General features: G+C 46.0%; 1 protein-coding gene across 1 annotated transcript in view; it reads left to right on the top strand.

The window, feature by feature from the left end:
* GMDS (GDP-mannose 4,6-dehydratase) overlaps positions 1–22,782 on the top strand; it is a gene marked incomplete at its 3' end in the record, with an annotated part of 554,110 nt that overhangs the window by 462,462 nt on the left and 68,866 nt on the right. The window contains exon 9 of the mRNA XM_084228918.1: positions 2,895–2,991. Within this exon, the coding sequence (XP_084085044.1) occupies positions 2,895–2,991 (97 nt within the window). The remainder of the gene's footprint in view (positions 1–2,894; positions 2,992–22,782) is intronic.

Raw genomic sequence — 22,782 nt, 5'->3', positions numbered from 1 at the left:
ACTACATGGCCATCAGAATGCGCGGTACACAGGAAAACACAAGCAACAGAGCTGGCTGGTGTGAGCAGGAATGAAGTGCTTTGCTTTAGTTGAGGGTGGGGGTGTACCATTAATTCATCTCACAAAGCAGGGTGAGCAACCTGTGCTCAGTGGCTCAAACTCCTCCTGACACCTCCTTTTTACTGTCCTCTAAGAATATAATGGATAGTCAAAAAATAATAGTAATAAAAGCTGATAATGAAGAGGAAAGGAAGGGAGAGAAGGGGAGGAGGAGAGAAAGCAAAAGGAAGAGGTGGACAGGAAGAACACGTGACAGCAACCATAAAGCCTAAAATAGTTTCTGGCTTTTTTTTTTTAAGATTTATTTATTTGTTTGTTTGTTTGTTTGTTTATTTGTTTATTTATACAAGCACTGGGTACAGTCAGAAGCATGGGAGGGTGAGAGAATTCACCAGAAGTTTTGGCTCTTTACAGAAAGTGTGCCGGCCCTTCACCCAAAGACACCTCTGAATTTGCCTCCTTCCTCTGCCTTCCTGCACGTTCCCTCCCCGACTAGGGCAAGCTCTCCAAGTCTTTCCCAAGACTTTATCAGTTTAAATGTGTATGTATGTTCATGTGTCATTTCCAAAAAATGTAATTGTAAGTGGATAGATTTGAATCTCCAGTTCTTGAGTTGTGACCTCGGAGCAGATATATAGAAAAGACAAAATTCTTCCTACCTGTGGACAGACCCCCAAGTTGATGATCTACCTAGCTATGATTGCCAACAACAGCTAGATCGTAAACTATGCTTTGGTTAACTCTTTTGACTAAGTTGGAAATACTTGTTTCTCTCTGTGACTATGAAAGGTGAACAAATATTAAGTTAAAACAAACTTAGGAGAGGGCCTCCCCAGTGGCGCAGCGGTTGAGCACTGGATTGCAAAGCTGCCCGCAACCACTGCAGCGCCGGCTGCCGGGCAAGGGTCCCACCTGGCGGCGCGCAGACCTTTCCTGCGGCCCGCTGCTCCCCTCAGCAGTGTACTTCGTCAGTCTGCCTGCTCTGCTCTCTCCTCTGGCTCTGGTGAATTCTCTCACTCTCCCGCACTTCTGACCGAACCCAGTGCTTGTATAAATAAATAAATAAATCTTTAAAAAAATAAGAAAACCTAGGAGATAAATAGCCTTTCTCTTACTGAAAATCTAACCAAAACAATGTTTCCACTTAAACCTTTAACTTGAGAATTAGGTAATATTTTTAAAATCGCCACATTATTCATTATTCTTCCTTACTGTAAATATTAGCCAAGATTTGGTCTTTATCCATAAGAGATGTCCTGGGCTCATCTTCTCATTTTATCCGGTTTTTAGTTTCCATAATATAACGTGTCCACCTACCATGTCTAGGTGAATTTTCCAAAAGCTTCACTCCTATCCTGCCATTCTCTTGCTTAAAATCATCAGCCTTATCAGTGTGGTCAACAGTAAAACGTTAAGCCAAAGGGGTCCTTTGCCCTGTTTTAGGTCACTTAATTCATATAAACACCACAGGAACATGCCAGTTGTCCAGCTTTGTGTTGTCCCATATACCCTGCTGTGATTCCCTGTGTTGTGAGATGTTTTGTGTATTTTGCCTTGAGGTCATTGGCAAATGCAGCCTCTTTATGAACTGATGGTCCCTCGAATGGTGAATTGTTATCCCTATGTTATGAGAAGTGAATTGAGAAAACACTCCAATAGTCAATCAGAAATAAAGCCTGTGAGGCCAGCTTATGTCTTTCATACCCAACCTATGTCCAACATATCACCATGATCCCCATTCAAGATTTATCTTTGGTGGGACCCACGAAGCACATTTCAAATAACCAGTTTAACACACTAGTCCTTCCTTTGCCCCCCCTCCCTGATGCTGATGGAGGAGTCACAGCATGGTCCCAACCTAGGATTTCTCTCCAGCTGATAAAGCAAACTAGTTCTGAGGATAAGCAATGAATTCAAACATTCCTTTGTTATTCCTTTCCTTTCTTTTGCCAGAAAGCTTCATTTGTAAAAATAATTCAAATTATATAGTAATTTCTGTTGTTTATAAATTAGATAATGGGAAACCAGAGGTCAACATTAAGCCAGTGGCTTTGTTTCTTTGAAAATGAGAACATAAAATGGAATGCCATCAAGATGATGGTCTCAGAGCCCAGGAGCTTATCCTGTGCATTAGGGGTGTGGGCTTGAGGGTGATTGTTGGGTTTCTTACCTGTTGTCACTGGCAGGGGTAAAAGTAAGAAGAACTTGAGTCCCAGCAGGATCAGAGGTGATTCGGGGGAGGCCAAGAGAGGCTGATAGACCCCCTCATAGGAGGAAATGAACCCATTCATGTGCAATTCATGGATCCTTAATTATCTATGACTATTACTGAAGCCCTCTGCTGGCTGGTAGAGCAAAGGACTTAGATATAACAGGAAGGGTGAAATGAATGGTCTGTTGGGGTATGAAACTTATTCCAAAGTGGAAAAAATACAATGAATTTTCCTAAAACTATAAAAAAAAAACTGAAAAGACAGGATATTAATTCATAATAATTGACTTCATCAAGAATCGTTGAAAGTGCAAAATCTTTGAAATCCCTAAAAATCACCCCATTCCTTATTCCTACTGATCTGTTTTTCTGAATTCTCATTTCTGAGCTCCTCATGATATTCTTAAAAGACTGGGATAAGGCAAGCACCCTTTCAGAACAGATCTGGAAAGGCTTTTGGAAGGCTCTGGTGCCTGATCACGGGCTAGACGGCAGCCTGTGCTCCTGCAGTTAATGAGCTTAGATGCTCCCGCAGGGAGCCAAGCATGCCAGCGAGGGACCACAGCTTGGCATAATGCTCCCAAGCAATTAGAGGCTGATTAAGTGTTTATCTTCTTTCCAGGTGGGAAGGAAAGAATGAAAATGAAGTGGGCAGATGTAAAGAGACCGGAAAAGTTCACGTGACTGTGGACCTCAAATACTATCGACCGACTGAAGTGGTAAGGTTTCCCGGGCCACCCGTGCCAGTTGGGAAAATACCCATATTGAATGCCAGGGGGCATCTCCCAGGTCAGAGCACAGCGCCGAATCGAATATGAGACATTATTCTCACCGCAAGTGCATTGTTGTATAAAGGAAAACAAGGACAAAACACATACAAGGAAAAACTGTTTGATTACAGAAATGGTGACCCACACCTAAAGCAAATCCCATCAGGTCAGTCTCCTGTTTTGATGGGTGGTCCCTGATGCCCATAGGCTGTCTGAATGCCACCGTGGCCTACAGGATCTCCAGGTCTGGGCCCACCACCCCAGACCCTGGCACACACTGGCATGCACACAACTTATGTGCACACACGAAAACCTAAGCCATGTGCCACCTCCCAGGACACCAAGCCCCAGCTCAATTACTGACACCGCGTGTACTAGAATTTCTATTCCTTCCTTTGTATCTACATCAAATGCTACACGTAATTCTATTGTGACGCCTACTGTAATTTATTACATATGCATTTGTTTCTGCCTTTCTCCTTTGACCACATTGTACACTCTCGGAAGAAAAGGATTTCTTAAAAATATTTTAGGCTCTTACAAGGTAGGTGCTAACTGAATATTGATTGGTGGTGGATGGAAGAGTGGCTGAATTTCTAAAGACTGAAGTTGCTGTTTTAAGAAAGGATCTGTAGATTGTTAGGACATAACATGCCTTGCTTCTAGATTCGTAAAACTCTTAGCTTGCGATGTTCCTTTCGCGTGGTTGGCCCTCTGAAGGGGAAAGAAAGCAGCCTTCTCAGAGGACCTGCTCAAACATGGTGGTGACCTAATGAGATGCACAATAACTGAAAAATTGAATCCTTTTGAACCTCTTTTACTTGTGTTTTGTACCAAATTCCTATCTGTTGTATAATCTTTTGGAGATTAAGAAAACCCCAGTGGAAAGAGATTGAAAGTTAGTATGTCATCGGTAAACACCCTGTAAAATGTCCTGTTTAAAAAAAAAAAAAAAGCCCTTCATTCCATGCACTCGTAAGCAGAGGAGGAAATAAAAAGGAAAGGAAATCACCAGCTCGGAGATGGCTGTGCAGTGCAGGCATTGTCCGGGAGCAGGGCGTGGCGGGCCTCTGACATGGGAACAATGGCTGCCTGTACTCCTGGTGAGTGGGTGTGTGAAGGAGAGGATGTGCCCCCGCTCTGGGGGAGGAAGATTCCAGCACGCTCCTGCTGACACAGCAAGGAGCCCCCTGGCCGCCCTGGCATTTGTTCCCCCCGTCCTGACGAGGTGCCACCAGGCTGTCAGCTTTCTGAAACATTCCTTGCACCGGTCTCATAAACCAGCAATGTGTGTCTGTGCTCATGCACAGAAAGTGTCATCTCAGAATGAAAAAATCATGGGGCCAACAGAAACCTCCACCCTTGTAAAGGCTTTAGTAATTCCAAAGCTAGATAGGCTTTAAGCATGACTTGTCTGTCCTTCCTACTCAGGCCAGGGGTGGGATTGATAAGGACAGAGAACAAAAGAATTGGCGGAGCAGGAAATGGACCCTGGGACGGCACAGGTCTTGAGGTCGCATCAGCCCCTCTTTCCACCATCCCTTTCTCGCTCAGCATTCTTTTGTTCACTGAGATGTCATCACCAGACCAGTTCTGCAACTCTGTTTCCCCTCCAGAGGCCTGAACATAACAGTGGCTTCTTATTTCAAGGCTCGCCTTCTCTTCTCACTGCTCTCCCTCCCCACCCCCATGCCCTTGACTGCTTGACTTGGGGTTTCTAACTGTATTTCCTCTTTCTAAGTCTCTGGCCGCATTAATCTGGTTCGCTCCACTTGGACTTCATCTTCTATTAGGCAAGCTGTGTGGTGACACTAAACTTCTAACCTCGTTCGTAGGGACAACGTGTCTCCCCAAAGCTTGGATCATCTACACAGCATGAGGCTGAACCGCCTCAGGTTGTGGCAGTCAGTTTTCTTCCTCTGGAAAGAGGACCAGACAGGCAAGCGCCTCGGGAAGGCGCTTTGCTGAGGTGCAGGGTCCCTTATGGGACCACACTCAGCAGGCTCTTCAGTGTCAGGGCTGAGAAGCACCACATTTTCCTTAGTGCACAGGGCAGAGCAGACAGGAATCCTCCTCAGTCTAAATTGTCTCCTCCCTTCTCGGTGTCTAAGTCCATCTTGTAAGTGCCAGAGGCTTCTTTTCATCTTCCTAGGAGTCCACAAAGTTCACGCTCCTCATCAGCTTTGGGCGTGTAGCCCCAAGATCTTCAGCGCTCAGGGACACTCTGGAGCCAAACGCATAAACAGAGCTCCTCAGAACCAGATGGTTACAGGAGAAAAAAAAAAAAAAAAAAAGATGCCATAAAGGACATCAAAAGAAAACAAAAGTGATGAGGACATCTCAGATCTCAAACGCAGTATCCTAAAGTGGAACTAGAGGGGAATCCATCTATGTCATGTTCCGAACCAAATTCAGACTCATCTAGAAAGTCTTCACTTGGCCCAGGCCAGCAGGACCCAGTAGAGGCCACGCAGAACACACTCTTGGCTCCGCACTTTACTCTTTTCCTCACTGATATAGCCGCCACAATACCCTCAATTACTTTGCTACCAATGCGAAAAGTCTTAAATGTTTTGTTCCGACTGAGAACTGGGGCATCTCCTAGAGCTGACTGCAGCCTATTCTCCTGGTTCTCTGCCTCTGGGTTTCCCGCACAGCTCTTGATCCCAGAAACTGAACTTTAAATTCCCTATCGCCACTGACTTCAGTATTTGGTGATGTGAGTTGATACTTGAGTATGCATCTCCGAGAATTCCCACCTGGCATGTAGTTTTCTGGGTGTGTGAACACTGACACATGGGCTGGGGGGCTGTACACCCACTCACAGAGGAGGACTGTGGACTTCGGGTGCCCCAGGGCCAGGCTGCGTTGGTTACCGGCTGTGTGACCTTAAGCCAATTACTTAACCTCTCAGTGCCGCCTCTTTTACCCAGTCCTTGACAGTGGGATTAATGATAGAACTTCTTTCAAAGACATTGTTGGAGAATTAACAGAGCTAATTATACAAGATGCTGGTTAGTACAGTCTCTGGCACTCAGTAAAGTACCCAGTATTGATGCAGTTGTTATTCATTGATTAACCACATATTTACCAGATGTTGTGTGAGACCTTGTATGAACTAGACAGACATGTTCCCAGCCCTCCTGGAGGCTAGCTACAGAGGTATAGACCAGTTACTTACATCTAATACCTTTGGAAAGGTAGAATTAAATCATTGGTGCCTTGTACTCATTAGACATTAAAAAAAAAAAAAGGTAGCAAGGTATAGTGGTATAGTCAAGTCTTCTAGCAAATCTTAATATAAAAATAGTCTTAATATGTTCCCTGATTCCTCTGCTCTTTATCTTTTCTGAGGCTATTTCTAAAGATTCAGTAGCTACTCAGTGGTATGGAATTTCTATATGAGAAAATGGATATTGGCCAATTTCTTGATCAAGAATAACCACAAAGAATATCTTCTTTTTGTTTAAGAATTCTTAACTTGGAAAATTCACAAAGGCCAGATTCATGAAGTCCTCAGCCTACTGCACCAAATTTTTAACCACACCAAATGGTCAAGCCACTTAAAAAAAAAAAAAAAAACCTAAGATTTTTTTTTTCCCAGAGAAAAACAAACAAACAAACAAAAAATCCTTTTGTTCTGCAGAGCATTTTAGCAAATGGCATGGCAACAAACTCAGACCAAAATTGAAATCACATATTTTTCATGAAAAGATCCTAATCAAAACCCTACCAGCTGATGCAAGCTAAGCTAAATGCTTTCTTTACTGTATCGTTTCTCCTTAAATCCATTCTTGCCATTGTGTTTCTACTGTCCTCAGTTATGATTGTTTTTTGTTTTATTTACTCATTTTATATTTATTCCTAGTCTTTATGGAAGTTTTTAAACCATGAGCTAAAATCTAGAACTGAGAAAGCCCTAACTTCAAAGAAGTCTCACAAACTAGTTAAAACCACACCTTCCCTCCGTTAAAACCTGTAGCCTGTTTCTAACCCAATTACTGTATCTTGGGGTTGTTCCCTCCCCAAACTTCTCCTAATATTTTTCTGGAAATGATGTTAAGTTAAGTTAAATGATGTTAAGTTAAACGGCCCATAATTGTTCGCTCTATCTCCTAGCCCTGTTAAGAATCATGCTCTGTAACACGTTCCAGACCTCGGGAATCTGATCTGTCATCAGAAAACTTGGATAAATACCAGTTAGAGCTTCCCTCAGCTCCTTCTCTGTGTGTTACAGGGCTTGAAACTGTCCCTCTCTTTTCCCCTGGCTGTTCTCACCACCTTCTCACACTTTGCCCTCCCAGAGCAGGAAATTAGATCTTCCCTTCTCCATCCCTTCATCTTCTCCTGCTCTGCTAGAAGCCAGGCTCCCTGTCCTGAGCCTCCTGACCTCCAGGCGCTAATCCTACCCCTCCTGCTTTTCTTTGTGCTTGTTTTGGGGGTGAGAGGATGCAGAGAGAGCTGCTTAAGGGCTGGTGGCTTTCTTCCTGCATTCCTGGACCTGTAAAAAGAGAGGCTGGCCTGCTTCTTCTGGAAGGCCCCTTCCAATATCCTAGCATTCTCTGCTTTTGTGACCTCCAGACCACAGAGGGGGAATGCTGTCCATAAGGTCTCACCAGAACCATTCCACTTTTCCCATTATTCTCCAAACTTCTTACTACTTGTATTTTATAAAGTTTGTATCTCTAAATCACTGTTTATATATTTTAAGCCTCCCTCTTAGACTCCTCAGACTAATCTTTATATCCTTCCTTAATCACATTGGCCTTTCCTGCCCTTTTCCTTCCTTGGGCTTAACCAAGAGAGCTTTAAATTTCAGTCTCCTTGGTTGATTATCAAATATTCCACTGTCTTCTACCCTCCTCGGGCTCTCAGGCTAGCCCCCTGGGACATACAGCATTCCTCCTGCACTCTGGGTTCTGGCCCCAGCCACTGCTGCTCTCCAGAGTACTTCATATCTAAGGAAGTCTCAGTTGCATACTAATTATCATGCCTTCACCTCCCTCCTAATTTTTCCTTGAAGTTTCTCATGATTAGATCCAGATTAGAATGATGTCATTAAAGATTCCAAAATCTTTATGAATATGCATAACCATATACCTTCCCTTATTTAAAAATATTCTTTGCTTTTACCCTAAAACCTCTCTGGCACCCTTAATGTAAATGCCTTCATTCCTTGTGCCAATAGGGAATTCCTATAAAATCTCTTTTCCCCAAAAGCTGTCCACGTGATGATTGCCCTCATTTATAATCATAGTGTCGACCCCTCGACATCTACAAATAAATCCCCAAATCTTAGAAATTTGTTTTAGCCCCTGCAGCTACTTTCCTTGGGAGATCAACTAGCCCTTCCTCACAGCGTCTCTCTAAGCAGGTCTGCAGCAGGTCACTAAGTGTAGGGTTACTTGTGGGAGGCCCATCCATCATGAGTGTGATCCCCTATTCCTCTTCATTTTCATCACTAGCCAGTGGGATCTAGGTTCTGGAATTTTAGAAATCCCTTCCTGCCGTTTTTTGTTGTTTGTTTGTTTTAAACAAATCAGCCATCTTCTCTCAAGTCATATTTATCTTCTAAAATAATTATAATTCAAAAGTCTTTACTCAATAGAGATTTCATATATAGTCCTACCTATGGGTTTCCTTCCTCCACCTTGTTCTGCTTTAGGAAGGTTTGTTGTTCCTCCCGAAGCTTGATTTTTTTTTTTTTTTTTTTTTTTTTTACTAGCACATGGTTCACTTGTGGAGACCGAATATTCTGCATCTTCTAAATTGAGTCCAGGTATATCTGCTCAGAGTGCCTATCTTCTTTATCTTACCCTGAAGGCCTCCTCTTGCCTCACTCGCCATGCCTTTGGCTCGTGGCAGGCTGGTTTCTTCACTCCTTGTTACAACCACTAGCAAAGTTGAGACTCATTTGACTCCTTTTCTCAGGCCCTCCGAGGGGATACCCACAGCGGATGGTTTCACTTCCCGAGTCGGTAGCTCCGATCTTCCCCCAGAACAATTACCCTTCATATGTTTGGCCTGCTGAGAAATACCTAGTTCCTTTCAGCTGCTGTTCACAGTATGACCTGGCCTTAATAGCAAAATCCTGTTTGTATATTTGGTAATACTGTGATACACTTACAAGTTTCCTGGATAAGCCAGGCACAAACTGCTTCCTGAAAATGTAATGTAACTAAGAAATAGGTAGGTGTGTAAATTCTAAAAGATTCTGTAACTTAGGATTCATTACAGGAATCCTCACAATAGTACCTTCACCAGATACATTTAAAATATAATAGAGTTTACCAGCTGCTTTTTTTTTAAACTTTATATGTGTCAGTATATATAAAATAAAATATCTTAATGATTGAAATCTTAGAAATTCAGTTCAAAAAGAATATTGATTGACTCCCTTCCATGGAAGTCAATCCTAGGAGCACTGTGAGATATATAAAGATGGATGAGATAAAGTCTTTGTTCAATTGTTATTCTCAGCCAGCTGAGGGGCTGCAGCTGGGAAACTGTTGGGACAGGAGCTCAAGGGTCCAGGGCTGTAGAGGTGAGAACAACAGTGATAGAGGCCAGAACATTGCAGAGATGGTGACCATGGGACTAGGGGTCAGAGTGGTGGTGAGAAGAGGAAGACCGGCAGGAGCTGAAGATGGCTCCCTGGCAGAGGCTGGATGGTGCAGGGCAATGAGCTGGCAACAATGCCATGACCCAGGAAGTGGCTCAGTTAGCAGGAGGAGGTGTTAAGTTGGGTGGTGGTGGTGCCTTGGAGCTATTCAGGCTGTGAGCTGGAGCTGGAGGTTGCTGTAGAGCAAAGAGGTCAGCTCTAGGGCTAGGTGTGCAAGAGGTAAGAGCTCAAAACCCTGAGATGAGCTCCCCAAAGAGAGCATGAGGTTGAGGGAGAGAAGAGCATCAGTAGGGAGCAGGTCAGAAAGCCAGGTTAGTGGGCCTCCCCGGTGGCGCAGCGGTTGAGCGCTGGGTTGTGAAGCCGCCCGCGGCCTCTGCGGCGCCGGTTCGATCCCCGGCTGCGCCGGTTCGATCCCCGGCTGCTCCCCGGCCACCAGAGGAGGGTCCCACATGGTGCGCAGACCTCTCCTGCCACCCGCTGCTCCCCTCAGCAGTGTACTTCGGTCCTTCTGCCTGTTCTGCTCCCCGCTCTGGCTCTGGTGAATTCTCTCACCCTCCCGCGCTTCTGACTGTACCCGGTGCATGTATAAACAAAACAAACAAATAAAAAAAAAATAAAAACATGCCTCTAAAAAAAAAAAAAAAAGAAAGCCAGGTTAGTTTGAATTCTAAGAGATGAGTCTTGGAAACACATTCTGGGAAAAATAAATTAAGAATTCTGTGAATTCTTAATTCGGTTCCATTGGTCTGTATGTCTGTTTTTGTTCCAATACCAAACTGTTTTAATTATTATGGCTTTGTAGTATAGCTTGAAGTATCTGAAGGGGCTGGAGGGATGAAAATATGGTTGAAAAAAATGTAAAAAATGGTAAATGGTAAAATTTTAAAAATGGGGCCTCCCCGGTGGCGCAGCGGTTGAGCACTGGGTTGTGAAGCTGCCCGCAGCCTCTGCAGCGCTGGTTCTATCCCTGGCTGCTCCCCGGCCACCGAAGGAGGGTCCCACATGGCGCGCAGACCTCTCCTGCCGCCCACTGCTCCCCTCATCGGTGTGCTTCGGTCCTTCTGCCTGCTCTGCTCCCGGCTCTGGCTCTGGTGAATTCTCTCACCCTCCCGCGCTTCTGACTGTACCCAGTGCTTGTATAAATAAATAAATTAATTAAATAGATCTTTAAAAAATTTTTTTTAAATGCAAAAAAAAAAAAAAGGAATTAAAGGACTAAGAACAGAGTTTGCATTAACTGGTCGGTGGTTACTTTATTTCAAGCCAGGCAAAGGTCTGAATTTCAGAGGTGAGCAGAGACCTAATTTCAAGCTGATATGTCCTGGAAGTCAGGTTGCAAAGCATTTTCAAATTCTTAAAGATGAAAGGCTAGGTGTAAGTATAAGGTTCTTTGTACCACATATTATCATTTTTATTACTGTCATCAGCATTAATTATTATCATCATCGTCATCATCATACACTCTGATGAAATCATTAGTTATCAAAAGACATGCTCTGAGCTCTTCCACTGCTGAGATTTTCTTTTATTTTAATATTTGGTTTGTACCCATACATCTTAATGTGGCAAAGGCAGTTCATAAGGGAACGCTACCTACTAGCTTCCTGATCCAATGTGCAAAGGACGAGATCCTGGTGGGAGGTGGGGAATTGGGATGGTGACCCTCTCTTCTGATTCCCCCTCAACCGTGTGTTCCTGGAGCCTCTGAGATCCAGCAAGTTCTGTGGCTACCCGCAGAATGTAAGTATCCCTCTAGGGAGCAGCCCCTGGAGGAAGCACTTGGCTGGCCAGCCTGTTTATATTTACCTCGCAGCCACACCCTTCCCTCTGCCTTGGAAATCTTTCTGCAGAAACCCATCTTTGTGATGAGCTGAGAACCGGCTGGATGTCATAGTCTGGTTCTCTCATCGCTGCTGTAACAAACCCTCCCAAACTTAGCAGTGTAAAACAACTTAGTTATAAAGGCCAGAAACCTGAAGTGAGTTTCACTGGGCTAAACTCAAAGGACTGGCAGAGCTGTGTTCCTCCTGGAGGCTAAGCGGGCTTGGGCTGCCAGGGATTCTGTTGGCAGAGAACATGAATGAATCACTTTGTACCATTACTGGATCTTAGGGTCGTTGATTGTCTGCAAAGCATATTATGATCACTTCGAGGAGAAAGCAGAAAGGGAGACTCTAGTTCATTGTCAGCTGAAAGTTTCGTTGGGTTCGTACTCAGATAGCACCTTGAACAGGCACTTGGGCAGCTTTAAATGAGGACAAGCCATAAGCAAACCTGCAGGTACCAGGCAAAGGGACAAGGACAGGCTTCCTGAAGAAAGGAAGTTTTAGAGTAGGGTTTGGACAGATGTGTCGTTTCAAAGAGACAGATGAGTGGAAAAAGAAGAAGTGGTTTATTTGCACTATGGAATACTACTCAGCTATAAAAAATTACAAACACTTGCCATTTGCAACATCGTGGGTGAAATTGGAGGGGATGATGCTAAATGAAAGAAGTGAGAAGGAGAAACACAAAAGACGATTTACTCATATGTGGAATAGAGAGAAGCAAAGCAAGGAAACAGACAAAACCAAAACAACCAAACAAAGCAAATCTGACTGCAGAAAAGGAAGCTAGCAGAAAGGAAGGGTAGAGAGTTAGAAGGGAAACAAGAGGGGGCCTCGTGGACTGTGGTGGAGGATTATGGGCACTTTGGTGGTGGATGTGGTGTGGCAACATACATCTGTAGAGGTGTGAAGCCATAGCCCTAAAACATATACAGTGCTATAAACCAGTTACCTCAATAAACAAAACTAAAAAACGAGAGCAGAGTTGGGCCTTGACTCCAGGAATGAACGAGCAGACCTGCAGAGACCAAGCTCAGGACCCCTGTCGCTCGGGGCAGGTGAGCCCAGCAGGGGACCATGAGAAAAGAGGCTCATCCCCACAGCCATCCCCCCAGTACTGCCTCTTCCCTCTTCCATGCTGCCTCCCTCCACTGCATGTGACCCCACTTCATCTTCATGTTCTTCTTCCTTCCCTCCCGAGTTTTATTCCTTTATCTTTGCCTTCTCTCTTCCTCCTTTGCCATGTCTTCCATCAGCCCCCTGTCACCCGTGCTCATTCTGAGACACCCAGCCAAGCTGTGACACGGGCCATCTGGCCCCCAACCGCTCCAGTTCTGCAGGAGTGCCCCCAGACAAGTCAGTTCCGCGAGGTCTGCATTCGAGACTAATTCTGAAACCGTTCACAGCTGTTTGAGTGATGAAAGGCAGCCAGCGCCTTCCTTTCCTGAGACTTGCTTCTGTCATAAGCATGGGTCCTGACCACCATGCCACGAATGGCTATTTTATTTCTCACCTAGCCTTTGACATTAGGATGAAACACTTCCCATTTCACAGCAACTGTGTTGAGAATGAAATGGATCCCAGGAGTAGGACACTGGGCATTGTAAATCCAGGTGTCTGGGTAGCACGTTCCTGACACTGTCACCTGAGACCACCTGTTGATCCTTGGGGATATGTCAAGAGTTTTCTTAGGCAAGTTAACAAGAGGTCAAAAAGGAATATTTATTTCTAAATTCATGTTGGTTTTTGGAAGATTAGAGAGAACTATATTCTCTTACTGAAATTCTAAAATTTAAGAGAGCATTGTGGTCATTTGCCTAAATCCTACTGGCTTGCATTTTATATACATAAATGTAAAGGTATATGCCTCAACACCTCTTCTTTTATAAATCTTCTACAAACTCTTCACCTCTCTTTACTCTTTTCTGCCCACTGTAATATAACAATGCCAATTTTTCTACCCAGCTCCATGGGCATAGGAAGAAAGGGATGAACTATTTAGTTTCAAGTTGTGGCACAAACACCAGCCCCTCAGCAAAGCCTTCTCCCATTTTTGTCCCCTGTTTTGTGATGTGGCACGTCCACCCCAGAACTTGTGGGCAGGAAAGACATCTGATGGTTGCTAGGTTGGGGGCAGGGGGAGGGCAGATGAACCAATGCATGTGTGCCACTTCAAAAAACTCATATCTACCCAAAATTACCCAAAAAATCGATGTAATAAGCCATACCTTTATTCTAAATGGCAAAAAAAAGGGGTATAAAGGGTATGAAAACATAGTTTCCTTCTTGTTTGAGAGTCTATGACAGGATGAGTGGTGAATTCATGAGCAGCTTGTGTCTCAACATCCAACCTGGAGAATTTCTCTCCCTTGGTCTCTCTCTGTCCCTTTTTCACTAATTCCTTCCTTTTCTGCCCCTTTCTTATGTTTTTGCTGATGCTTTCTTGTTTTTGCTTCATCTTTTTATGGAATTCTTTTTTTGCCCGTAGGTTCTGGTTGTTCCCCCACCCTCTTCACCCCAACTCCCTTTGTGATTTACTCTGACCATTTCAAGGCAACTCAGTGCCCCAGACTGATTTCCTGGAGCCTCTTGATAGGAAGAGCTGGCACTGGCCTCTAACAGCCGAGTCCAGAGCAGGGGTCACCAGCATCTGCACTGTTTCGTGCATGGCCAGGCGCGCCCCTGCAAGAGATGAGACCATGCTGTGGCCCGAAGTAGCACTTTGGAGGCACGTGGTCATTCCTTGGACTTTGTCCATCACACTCGTTCCTCTGCTGTCCCAGCTGAAAAACTTTCTGAATGAAAAAAAAATGAGAAGTACAGAGCAGCAAATAGCTCTGGTGACTCGTGGCTAACTGTGGAACTTGAGGCCACAGACACCTGGTGGCCTGGTATGGCCTCCTTCTCTCACTCTGAAGCTTTATTGTTTTCCCACTGGGTTTTTTTGGGTTTTTTTTAAGTTCAGAATAAAATTTAAATACATGAGTGTGTGAGATAAGTGACAGTCATGTGGAAGAGCATTGTTTTAACCATGGAATAGGCATTGGGCTTAGGGAGAGATCTCCCTGGTCAGGCTTGCCACGCTTCCCCCAGTGCACCTGTTTTGGTGAAAATTTAAGTCGACTGCCTTGGCATAGGCTTTGGAGAAACTTTCCAAAACAACTGTTCAGACATAGTTTTCTCTGCTGTCTGGCTTCCTAGATGAATAGAAGTGGCCTGCTTGAGAGTGGCTGTCTCACTGACAAGAACTTACAGTGAGGATGTGAAGACATAACCTTGAATGGGTCTGCAGGCTGAGGAGTTGCAGGTTTTCCTCAAAGCCCTCGTGCTGCATGCTCCTCAGTGCGCTGAGAGGCTGTTTACACTCAGCACACCCGTGACACATTAGGCACGTGTTCACACTCGCGTGTGTGTATGCGTGGGGTGGGGGGAGGCCTCGGGGAAGTCCACAGATCTGAAGCCTGTTTGTCTTTTTCCATTGGCGATAGGGAATATTCTCCTCATGAATCAGCGCCTCCCACTTGCCCTAAAGGTGGGACGGCTGCTGATACCGGCACATTGTCTCCCTTCAGCTGCCAAGGGAGGCTGGTGGGAGGCAGCTCAGCCAAAGGGAGGAGACGCTGAACAAACAAGGCAGGCACCCAGGCCTCGTGTAGGTGGGTGGTGGGCGCCAGGAGCAGCGAGGGCTCGCCAGTCAGCACACGTGGTGCCCGGCAGCCACTGAGGATCCCAGGAAGGAGGCGCAAAAATGCCTCAGCACACACTAGGGGCTGCCAATGAAACCAGGGCATGTCCCCCAAAGGACAGCAGTGGCTCAGGGGTGCATATCACTGCTTATTAATGAAGAGGCCAGCACCGAACCTCCTGCCATTGGGGTTGGTCTGGCAAAATATGGAGCAAGTTCTCCTCTTGTCCACCAAGAGCATCCATGCTGGTCCCACTTCTTCTGGCTGATCAGCTTCACGTCGGGGACTTGCTTCTCTGTAGTCTGGCTTTGATTCTTTTGGTTTCTGGTTTCTACAGCAGCCTCAACTTGTCGCCTCTGTTCCCTGTCCTCATCCAGGCACATTTGTCAATCTCTTTCATTAAGAGGACCAGTCCTCAGTCCTCCCAAGCGAAATATTTATATTGTTGTGCTATTCACCTCTGTGGGAATCTTAACTGAGCAGCCTGTGGCTTACTAGAAATAGCCTCCTTCTTGCAACTTCATAATGTGACTTAAAAAAAAATAATAATTCAACCTCATTTCTTCTTTGTTTCCTCTACCCTCATCATTTTTCCAGGCAGCTCGACTTTATTTCTGACATCCTTATACTTTGTGGCCTGCATCAGACTTAAAACTAAAATGTGTATTCATTTGTAAACATGACTGATGCTGTCATGATTTCCCCTCTGCCTTTTCTCTGGGAGTGATGTTTAGTACCCCACTATAGGCTAGGAACATGGGTTTTGCAGTCGTTGATTATGTAAATCACAAACCATACTGGATTATTTATCTGAAGGAAACACGGAAAAAACACCTGGGCCAAGTCATTAGGAGTTGGGTAGACTACAGCGTTTGAAAGTTTGACGTTTCTCTATCTACATCTTCGACTTTGTACGTCATCCTGGTTTCCCCGTCTCCTAAGTGAAGGATGATTATGCTGAGCTGTACAAAAGTACTGGGAGATTAAATCAATGTTTGTGAAACGTGTTGAAGCCTTATGATTAAAGATACCGTATTCGTGTAAATTGATGTGATTGTTATCAAAGAAAACTCCTCCGACAAGGAGTCTAGATTAATCTGACCGCATTAATGAATGCCCTCCATAGAGCTGTGCCACCTCAATCCTCTGAGCTCTTAAGGTTTTCGCTCTGCAGCCTAGAGCCTGTTCCTAGGTAATGAAGGGATCAGAGAGTATGTCGCAGTCATGGAATTGTAAACAGAGGAGACAGGTCAGCGTTAGTAAGTGCTCAGGTGCTGGTTGGATCAGGTTTGCAGTCACATTCTCAGGTGACTGTCCAGCCAAGCTGCCCTCCAGAGGCCTGCTGACCAGCATGTCACAGGATGGAATCCTGGCCCTTCCACCCATCTCAGCCCATGTGGCCAACAGGAACTTTGTTGACTGTTGCCAGGATCTCACTGAAAAGACATGGCTTTCCCTGAGTTTCTGTGCCACTTAAGGGGTGGGGGCAGGGGTCGGTGGGTGTCCAGGAGTCTCAGCGGTGGAGACAGACTGACACCACGAAGGTAAGCGAAGTGGATCAATAAGCTATACCTAAATATAGTGTGTGAAAATTGCAGAGGAGTAGCCCCCAAACTGTAGGCTGTGTACACAGCAGGCTCCCCATTTGTTTCCTGTGATGAGTATCATTTCCATTGTAAATGTCAGGGCTGTTATGGTGTGAGTTTTAGCAAAGAGGCTGGAGACCCATTTCTGCATGTCCAGGAAGCAGAATTACGGGCATGTTTTATAAAAGGTGGCCATACCTGTCCATGATTCTCAACCAGAGAGGTGTTAAAAATACACTTTTTCAGGGCTTATCCTCAATCCGGTTGAGTAGAGGTCTCGGGGTTCAGGACTCTGTGGAGGTCCCAGCAGCCAGCCCTGAGCTGGGCTGCAGTGTTGGACAGTGAAGCGGAAAGATCCATTGTCCCCAAGCCTTTTGGTTTCATTAGCCTCTTTGCAAATCAGGTTGAAGCTGATTTCTCCATGTGGGAAAACTACTCAGAATTTAACATTTTTTATGTAATTATAGAGAATCCTAATGCCTTTCCAGTCAGGCAAACTGAAAGCATCAAAGTGAAGTGTGAAGTCCAGCCCTTTTCTTCTCTAGTCCCAGCTGGTAACTTGGCTCATGTACCCTCATAGCTTTGTTTGTTTTCTAAGTGCACGTGTTAAGTGACTGAAACTTTTATTTGCATAATTTTCCTTTTTTATTTTATATATTTTTACATCATTTTTCATTTTTGTACAATGTATGCATTTTCATCTTTGTCATAGTCCCCGTAAAATTCCCACCCCTCCTTGTCTAGATCCTATCCCCTTCTCCCTTCCTGTAGTTTATCTCTGGTTTATAGTAGCTTGTTGATTTTGATTTTTACTTTATCATAATTAGTCTTTTTTCTGATCCCTTATTTGAGTCTTCTAAATTCCTGCTATGAGTGAGACCATCTGGTATTTTTCTTTTTCTTTCTGGCTTATTTCACTGAGCATGATCCCTTCCGACAATGGATAGTCACCTCTTCACAGATCTGCAGGTGAACCCCACACAGACTCACAGGGATACTTTGGAAAAGGATGACACCTCCTCTACCCAGCAGAACACTTCCTTTGAACTAGGCAGCTTCAAAAGTCGTTACAGGTTAAAATTAAACTGATTCTAGAACCTTAGGAGTCAAGTGTCTGTGCTCAGATAGCCTCATCATCACCCACCTCCACTTCTTCAAGATTCTCCAGGTCAAAGTGGGCTACCTTCAATGAGATGTCCCCAAGTTTGCTGTGTCACGTCTATGCAGATGTGTTTGAATGCTTTGTGGTTAAGCCCACTGGTCACTGCCCTTGCATTGTTCTCTGATCAGTTCTGACACCATGACCTGCTTATTCCATGCTGGGTCCCAGCACGTGACCACTGGGTGTTTGATGGGGGGGGTTGGAGGGGGGTGAATGCCGCAGACAGGTTTGGAAAAGAAATGAGCCATGGGCTAGCTGGCCAGGTGTCCACTCCATCAGCCTGGTTGATTTCCCCAGCCAGCTGATGAATGTGTCTGCTGCATCCTCAGCTTGATGTGATCACATTTCTCAGGACTGCACATACACGAGGGTCCTTACACACCAATATGGTGGCAGGTGAGGACATAAAGCAGAGCGTTCAGATACAGTGACAGTTGGGCCTGGTGGAGGTGAACAGCCTCACTCCTGCAGGAATAGGGTTGACAATCAGTGATTCTTGGGACGCCTCCAGCCCCAGCCTGGGCTCAGACTTCAGGGATTTAGGCAATATAAAAACGATTTCTTAAGATCTGAAGTCATTTACATTAAGTGAGCTTGTATGGGTTTGGGTTTTATGTTATCATTTTATACACATAATTTTTTATTGACTGCTTCCAGAAACAATTCTGCAGTTAAGCCAAAAGCTGTTGCTGGAACCACAGACTCTTCATCCCTGGGTTCATTCTCACCCCGGCTGACCTCCACAGGTTTACAAGCGAAAAGCCATTTTCACTGAGAGAAGAGACATTTTCCTTCTTCCCAAACTTCAAAGTCTGTTTGTGAAACATAACTCTCAGTCCCAGCTCTAAATCCTAGTTACGGCATCAACTCCAGTAGATCCCTCCTTCCCCCCTCACTCTGGGATGTAAGCGGTGTCTCAAGACCGAGCAAAGGCTGCTGGGACAATCAAATTCCTGCTGGAGGAAGCAGACAGAAGTCAAGACCGGCTCACATCACTTGTTCATTTCTCTCTGCTCCTGTGGAGACCAGCTGAAAGCAGCCTGGGCCTCTCCCCATCCCGAGTGGCTGGTCGCTGGTCCCCTGGCCGTGGGTGGCCTCTGCTGCCACAGTAAAGGTGTGAGCCTCCCCTGTATCACCTCTCCATGATTTCCCCAACACAGAGCCATGCCGTGACCACTCACAGCTGCCCCAGGAGTGTTATCTACTCATCACTTCAGATGGGGAAACTGGGGCACCCAGAGGCCAGAGGACCTGTCTCAGGTCACGCTGTGTGGTGGTGACCCAGCCGGTTCTCAGGCTATGGTTCCCTTCAGGCCTCCCTCTCTTTCCTCCAGGGCCAGATGTCCCAGTCACCTGCACACTTTGCCCTCTGCCCCTTGGCTTTAAAGGACACCTGCTATTGCTCTGTCCAGCCCAGGCCCCTCACCTGCAACCCTGAAAGGCCTCACTGACTGCTTCTGGGCCTGCCCTCAACCCTTTCTCAGGGAGCTGCTCTTTGCAGTGGGTGTGTTTGTGTGCACATGTGGCCCAGAACTCGAAACCCAGCAGGCAGAAAGGACTGACATCTGCCCTATCTGCCTGCTGAGTGGGACACAGAAACTCTCACAGGCCCTCAGAGTGGTTTGTTCAGAAGGCCTGCCCTCTGCTCTCCCTCAACGGTTCTGAAGAATTACCTAGAAGTGGGAGGGTCAGGCTGGCTGGAGCACAACCCCAGCATCACCCGACAATGGCTCTTTGTCTGCCGTGTGACTGGCTCACATCTTACTTACACGTTAAGAAAGTCTTTGAGCCTGGCTTCCGGTTGATATTTAAAAGAAAGACCAAACCTAGGAGCTGCAGGGCAGTGGATGTGACCGCCACTGGCATTTCGCTTTTTCAGGTAACAGCTCCTCCCCGGGCTTCAGGGAATGTTATCCAGGCCCAGAGCCCACCAGGCAGTCACTGTCCTTTCCTAGATGTGCCGTCAGAGACTATTGGGTTTAATGTAAAAGGAATATTCTACTCCAGGCACAGCCTAAGGAAGAAACCAAACCTGCTTTTCCAAGACCCTAAACCATTTTATCAACTACTTGTCTAATGCGGTGAAACTTTCTCCCTAATACCTCCTTATCCCTAAACTGGATTATTGTTTGTATCACTTGATGGCACCGCAGCTTATTCATCCCTGAGCTGTTCAGAAGTGAGCCCCCCTCCCACCCTGGCATGTCCAGGTTTGTCTTTGTCCATATCCCTCTGCCCAGGCCCCTTATCTGCCTCGCAGCTTGCTGGGAGCACTGTACTCCGTGTGGCCACGTTCCCCTCATGTTGCCTTCTGCCCTGTGGGATGTAGAAAGTTTCACACACTCTCTGTGCTTGGCGAGCAAATGGTTCCTCTTTCTATCACCCCTCCACCCGCCCCAGTCCTGGAGGGTGTGAGAGGGCAGCCTTCCCACCTGGCATTCCTGGGTGTTCCTTCTCTGTGCCACAGCAAATTTACATCCTCGTCTATTCTTGTCTATGCCTTGCTTTAATTCCAGAAAATGTTTAAGAGCATCGAAGTGCCCGTGTGAGCATGTGGGAGGCGCCGTCACCTTTGCAAAGTCCTGAGTGCGGTCGTCGAGTGGGTCCTTGAAAACATGCTTCTCCCAGGAAGCGCGTCTTAAATAATACTAGGGCCTCGGCCCTGCCCAGTGAAAGCCTCTGTTCCTAATAATGTGCCTATGATACTAATAATGATGTTTTAATGAAGCTGGTTACCATGTAGAAAGCTGTTTTTCTGGGGAAGCACAGTGTGACTTCCAGATCTGGGTGCTGCCCTACGCAAACCTGGAGTTCAGTCTGTGGCAGGACTGGGAAAAGGAGGCCACTTCCCTCCAATGCCTTGACCCTGGTCAATGGAAAAAGATTCTGGAACACGGCCTTTGAGAAGGCTTTCCTCTTGTAACTTCTCTCAACTGTTCAGTTGTCCTTTTCTCCCCCTCTGAAACCCAGAGACATTTTTAAGGAATACCTAGGTAGGTGGATGGAAAGATGGCGCTCTTTCCAAATCACAATCTTTTGGGCCCATGTGTTGACCTCGAAACCTTATGACTCGGTTTTGCTTTCCTAAAGTCACAGAAAAAGTCTGGTTAGCAGAAACGTGGTTCTGGTGGGCACAATGGAGATGTAATTTTAATTCCTTCTATTCCCAACCAATAATAATATTGAAATTTTGGGTAAACAACATTTGAGAGGTACTGAAACTTGAGATTCACTTAACTGCTAAAGTACTACTCTGTTACCCACAAACCACCAGTTATAAACGTTTCCATGCCCAGTTCAGTTGACAGCAAGAGATTCTGGAAAGTTATAAGCTTGGAACTAGCAAAAGATGCCAAATGCTTCCTCGCCTTCCCTAAAATATTGGCAGGAGGGTCCGCCTTTAAAATAATTTCCTTCGGGTTTAGAGATCTAAACCCGATGCTGCTGTTGGGCAGCATCGGGCCGAACCCAAGGAGAGGGCGGTGCGATACTGCAGATCTGCACCGTGCGAGGCGGCCGTCAAAAGCCACTTTCATTCAGACCCTGGAATGACTCAAGAAAGTGTTTCAGAGAAAATGTGGAGGTGGTGGGGGGAAGCAGTATTTTTAAACTGTATATCCAGGGTGGATCACAACCCAATCAGAAAGCCCACACACACGGGTGAGAAGCAGCTGGCAGGAAGCCACCACTCGCCACCCTCCTCTGGCGCTCTGCATGCCAGCCTCGTGTGGCCCGGCGTTGCCCGGGTCGGGTTTTGAGGCTGCACCTACTGGGGGTTCTCCCTCTACTGTGTTTTCCGAAGTTCATTGATGAATATGTTACCTTAATGTGAAAAGAAATACGTTATTCACAGACCTCGGTGTTGTTCTCTCCAGTTCAAACGTAGAAAGTATAAAAAGAGGAAAGAGAGGAGTCTTTCCAGCAGGCCTCGGTAAGAACGAGTAGACAGAACAAACTGGCATTTCCCCAAATGTCACTTGTCCCCTCAGAACCTGTCACCTCTGGTCAGCCCCCAGGCCTCTGATCCTGTCTCATGAGCCACCGGGAGGGCATTGCCCCTCACGACACCTTCCCTGGCCTTCAGGACCCCTACCCTGACCCCTCCTCAGAGTCATCGCTGCAAAGGTGCCAGGACACATCTTAAAGCAAAATTCAGGCCCTGTTCCTTTGGCTTCATGCCCTCCAGATGCACCCCCAGTTCACAAGGGCCTCCTGCCGCACCTCACCTCTGTGCACTTAGGCTCTAGCCCTGGATGATGGGTGCCCTGCCACCCCCCAGGACTTGGATGTGACAGTCAACTCCCTCCTGGAGCTGACTATCCTCCCTCGGGTCTCTGCTGGTTCTTCCCTGGGATACTCCCCCGAGACTGGGCACAGGTCCCCCTTCTGTTCTCCTGTAATACCCACACTTCATCTCAGGGGTGCTCACCACTCTACACAGGCTGAAGTCTCTTACCCAGGGTTCGAAAAAGCTCTGGAAAAATCAAACTTTTTCATGGCCTATCTGACAGCAAACTCTGGCCTGATCTGACACAAGACTACTGAGAATCTGTCTCTGAATCACGCAGTACGAATATTGGCTATTTCACACTCTTTTTGGCTGAAAAGATTGTAATTTTGCTGAAGAAACATGAGTGTGACTAATTGTGGGATACTACCCACACAATGCCAGGGCCATTAAGAAAGCTGGGGTTAGGGGAACCACATATTCCCCATCCAACTAAATCTGAGCAGCGGCAACAGCAGGACATGTCTATACATGGTTCAGACGGTCAGGGGTGGGAGAGGGATATGCACAAGTCATTCTTGCACATTCAGAAACAGCAGGGGCTTAGTTTGGGAAAATGAGGAATAGTTG

The sequence above is a fragment of the Talpa europaea genome (genome assembly GCF_964194135.1).
Source record: "Talpa europaea genome assembly, chromosome: 2".
Classification (NCBI taxonomy): domain Eukaryota; kingdom Metazoa; phylum Chordata; class Mammalia; order Eulipotyphla; family Talpidae; genus Talpa; species Talpa europaea.
This window is presented reverse-complemented; position numbering and strand designations above follow the sequence as displayed.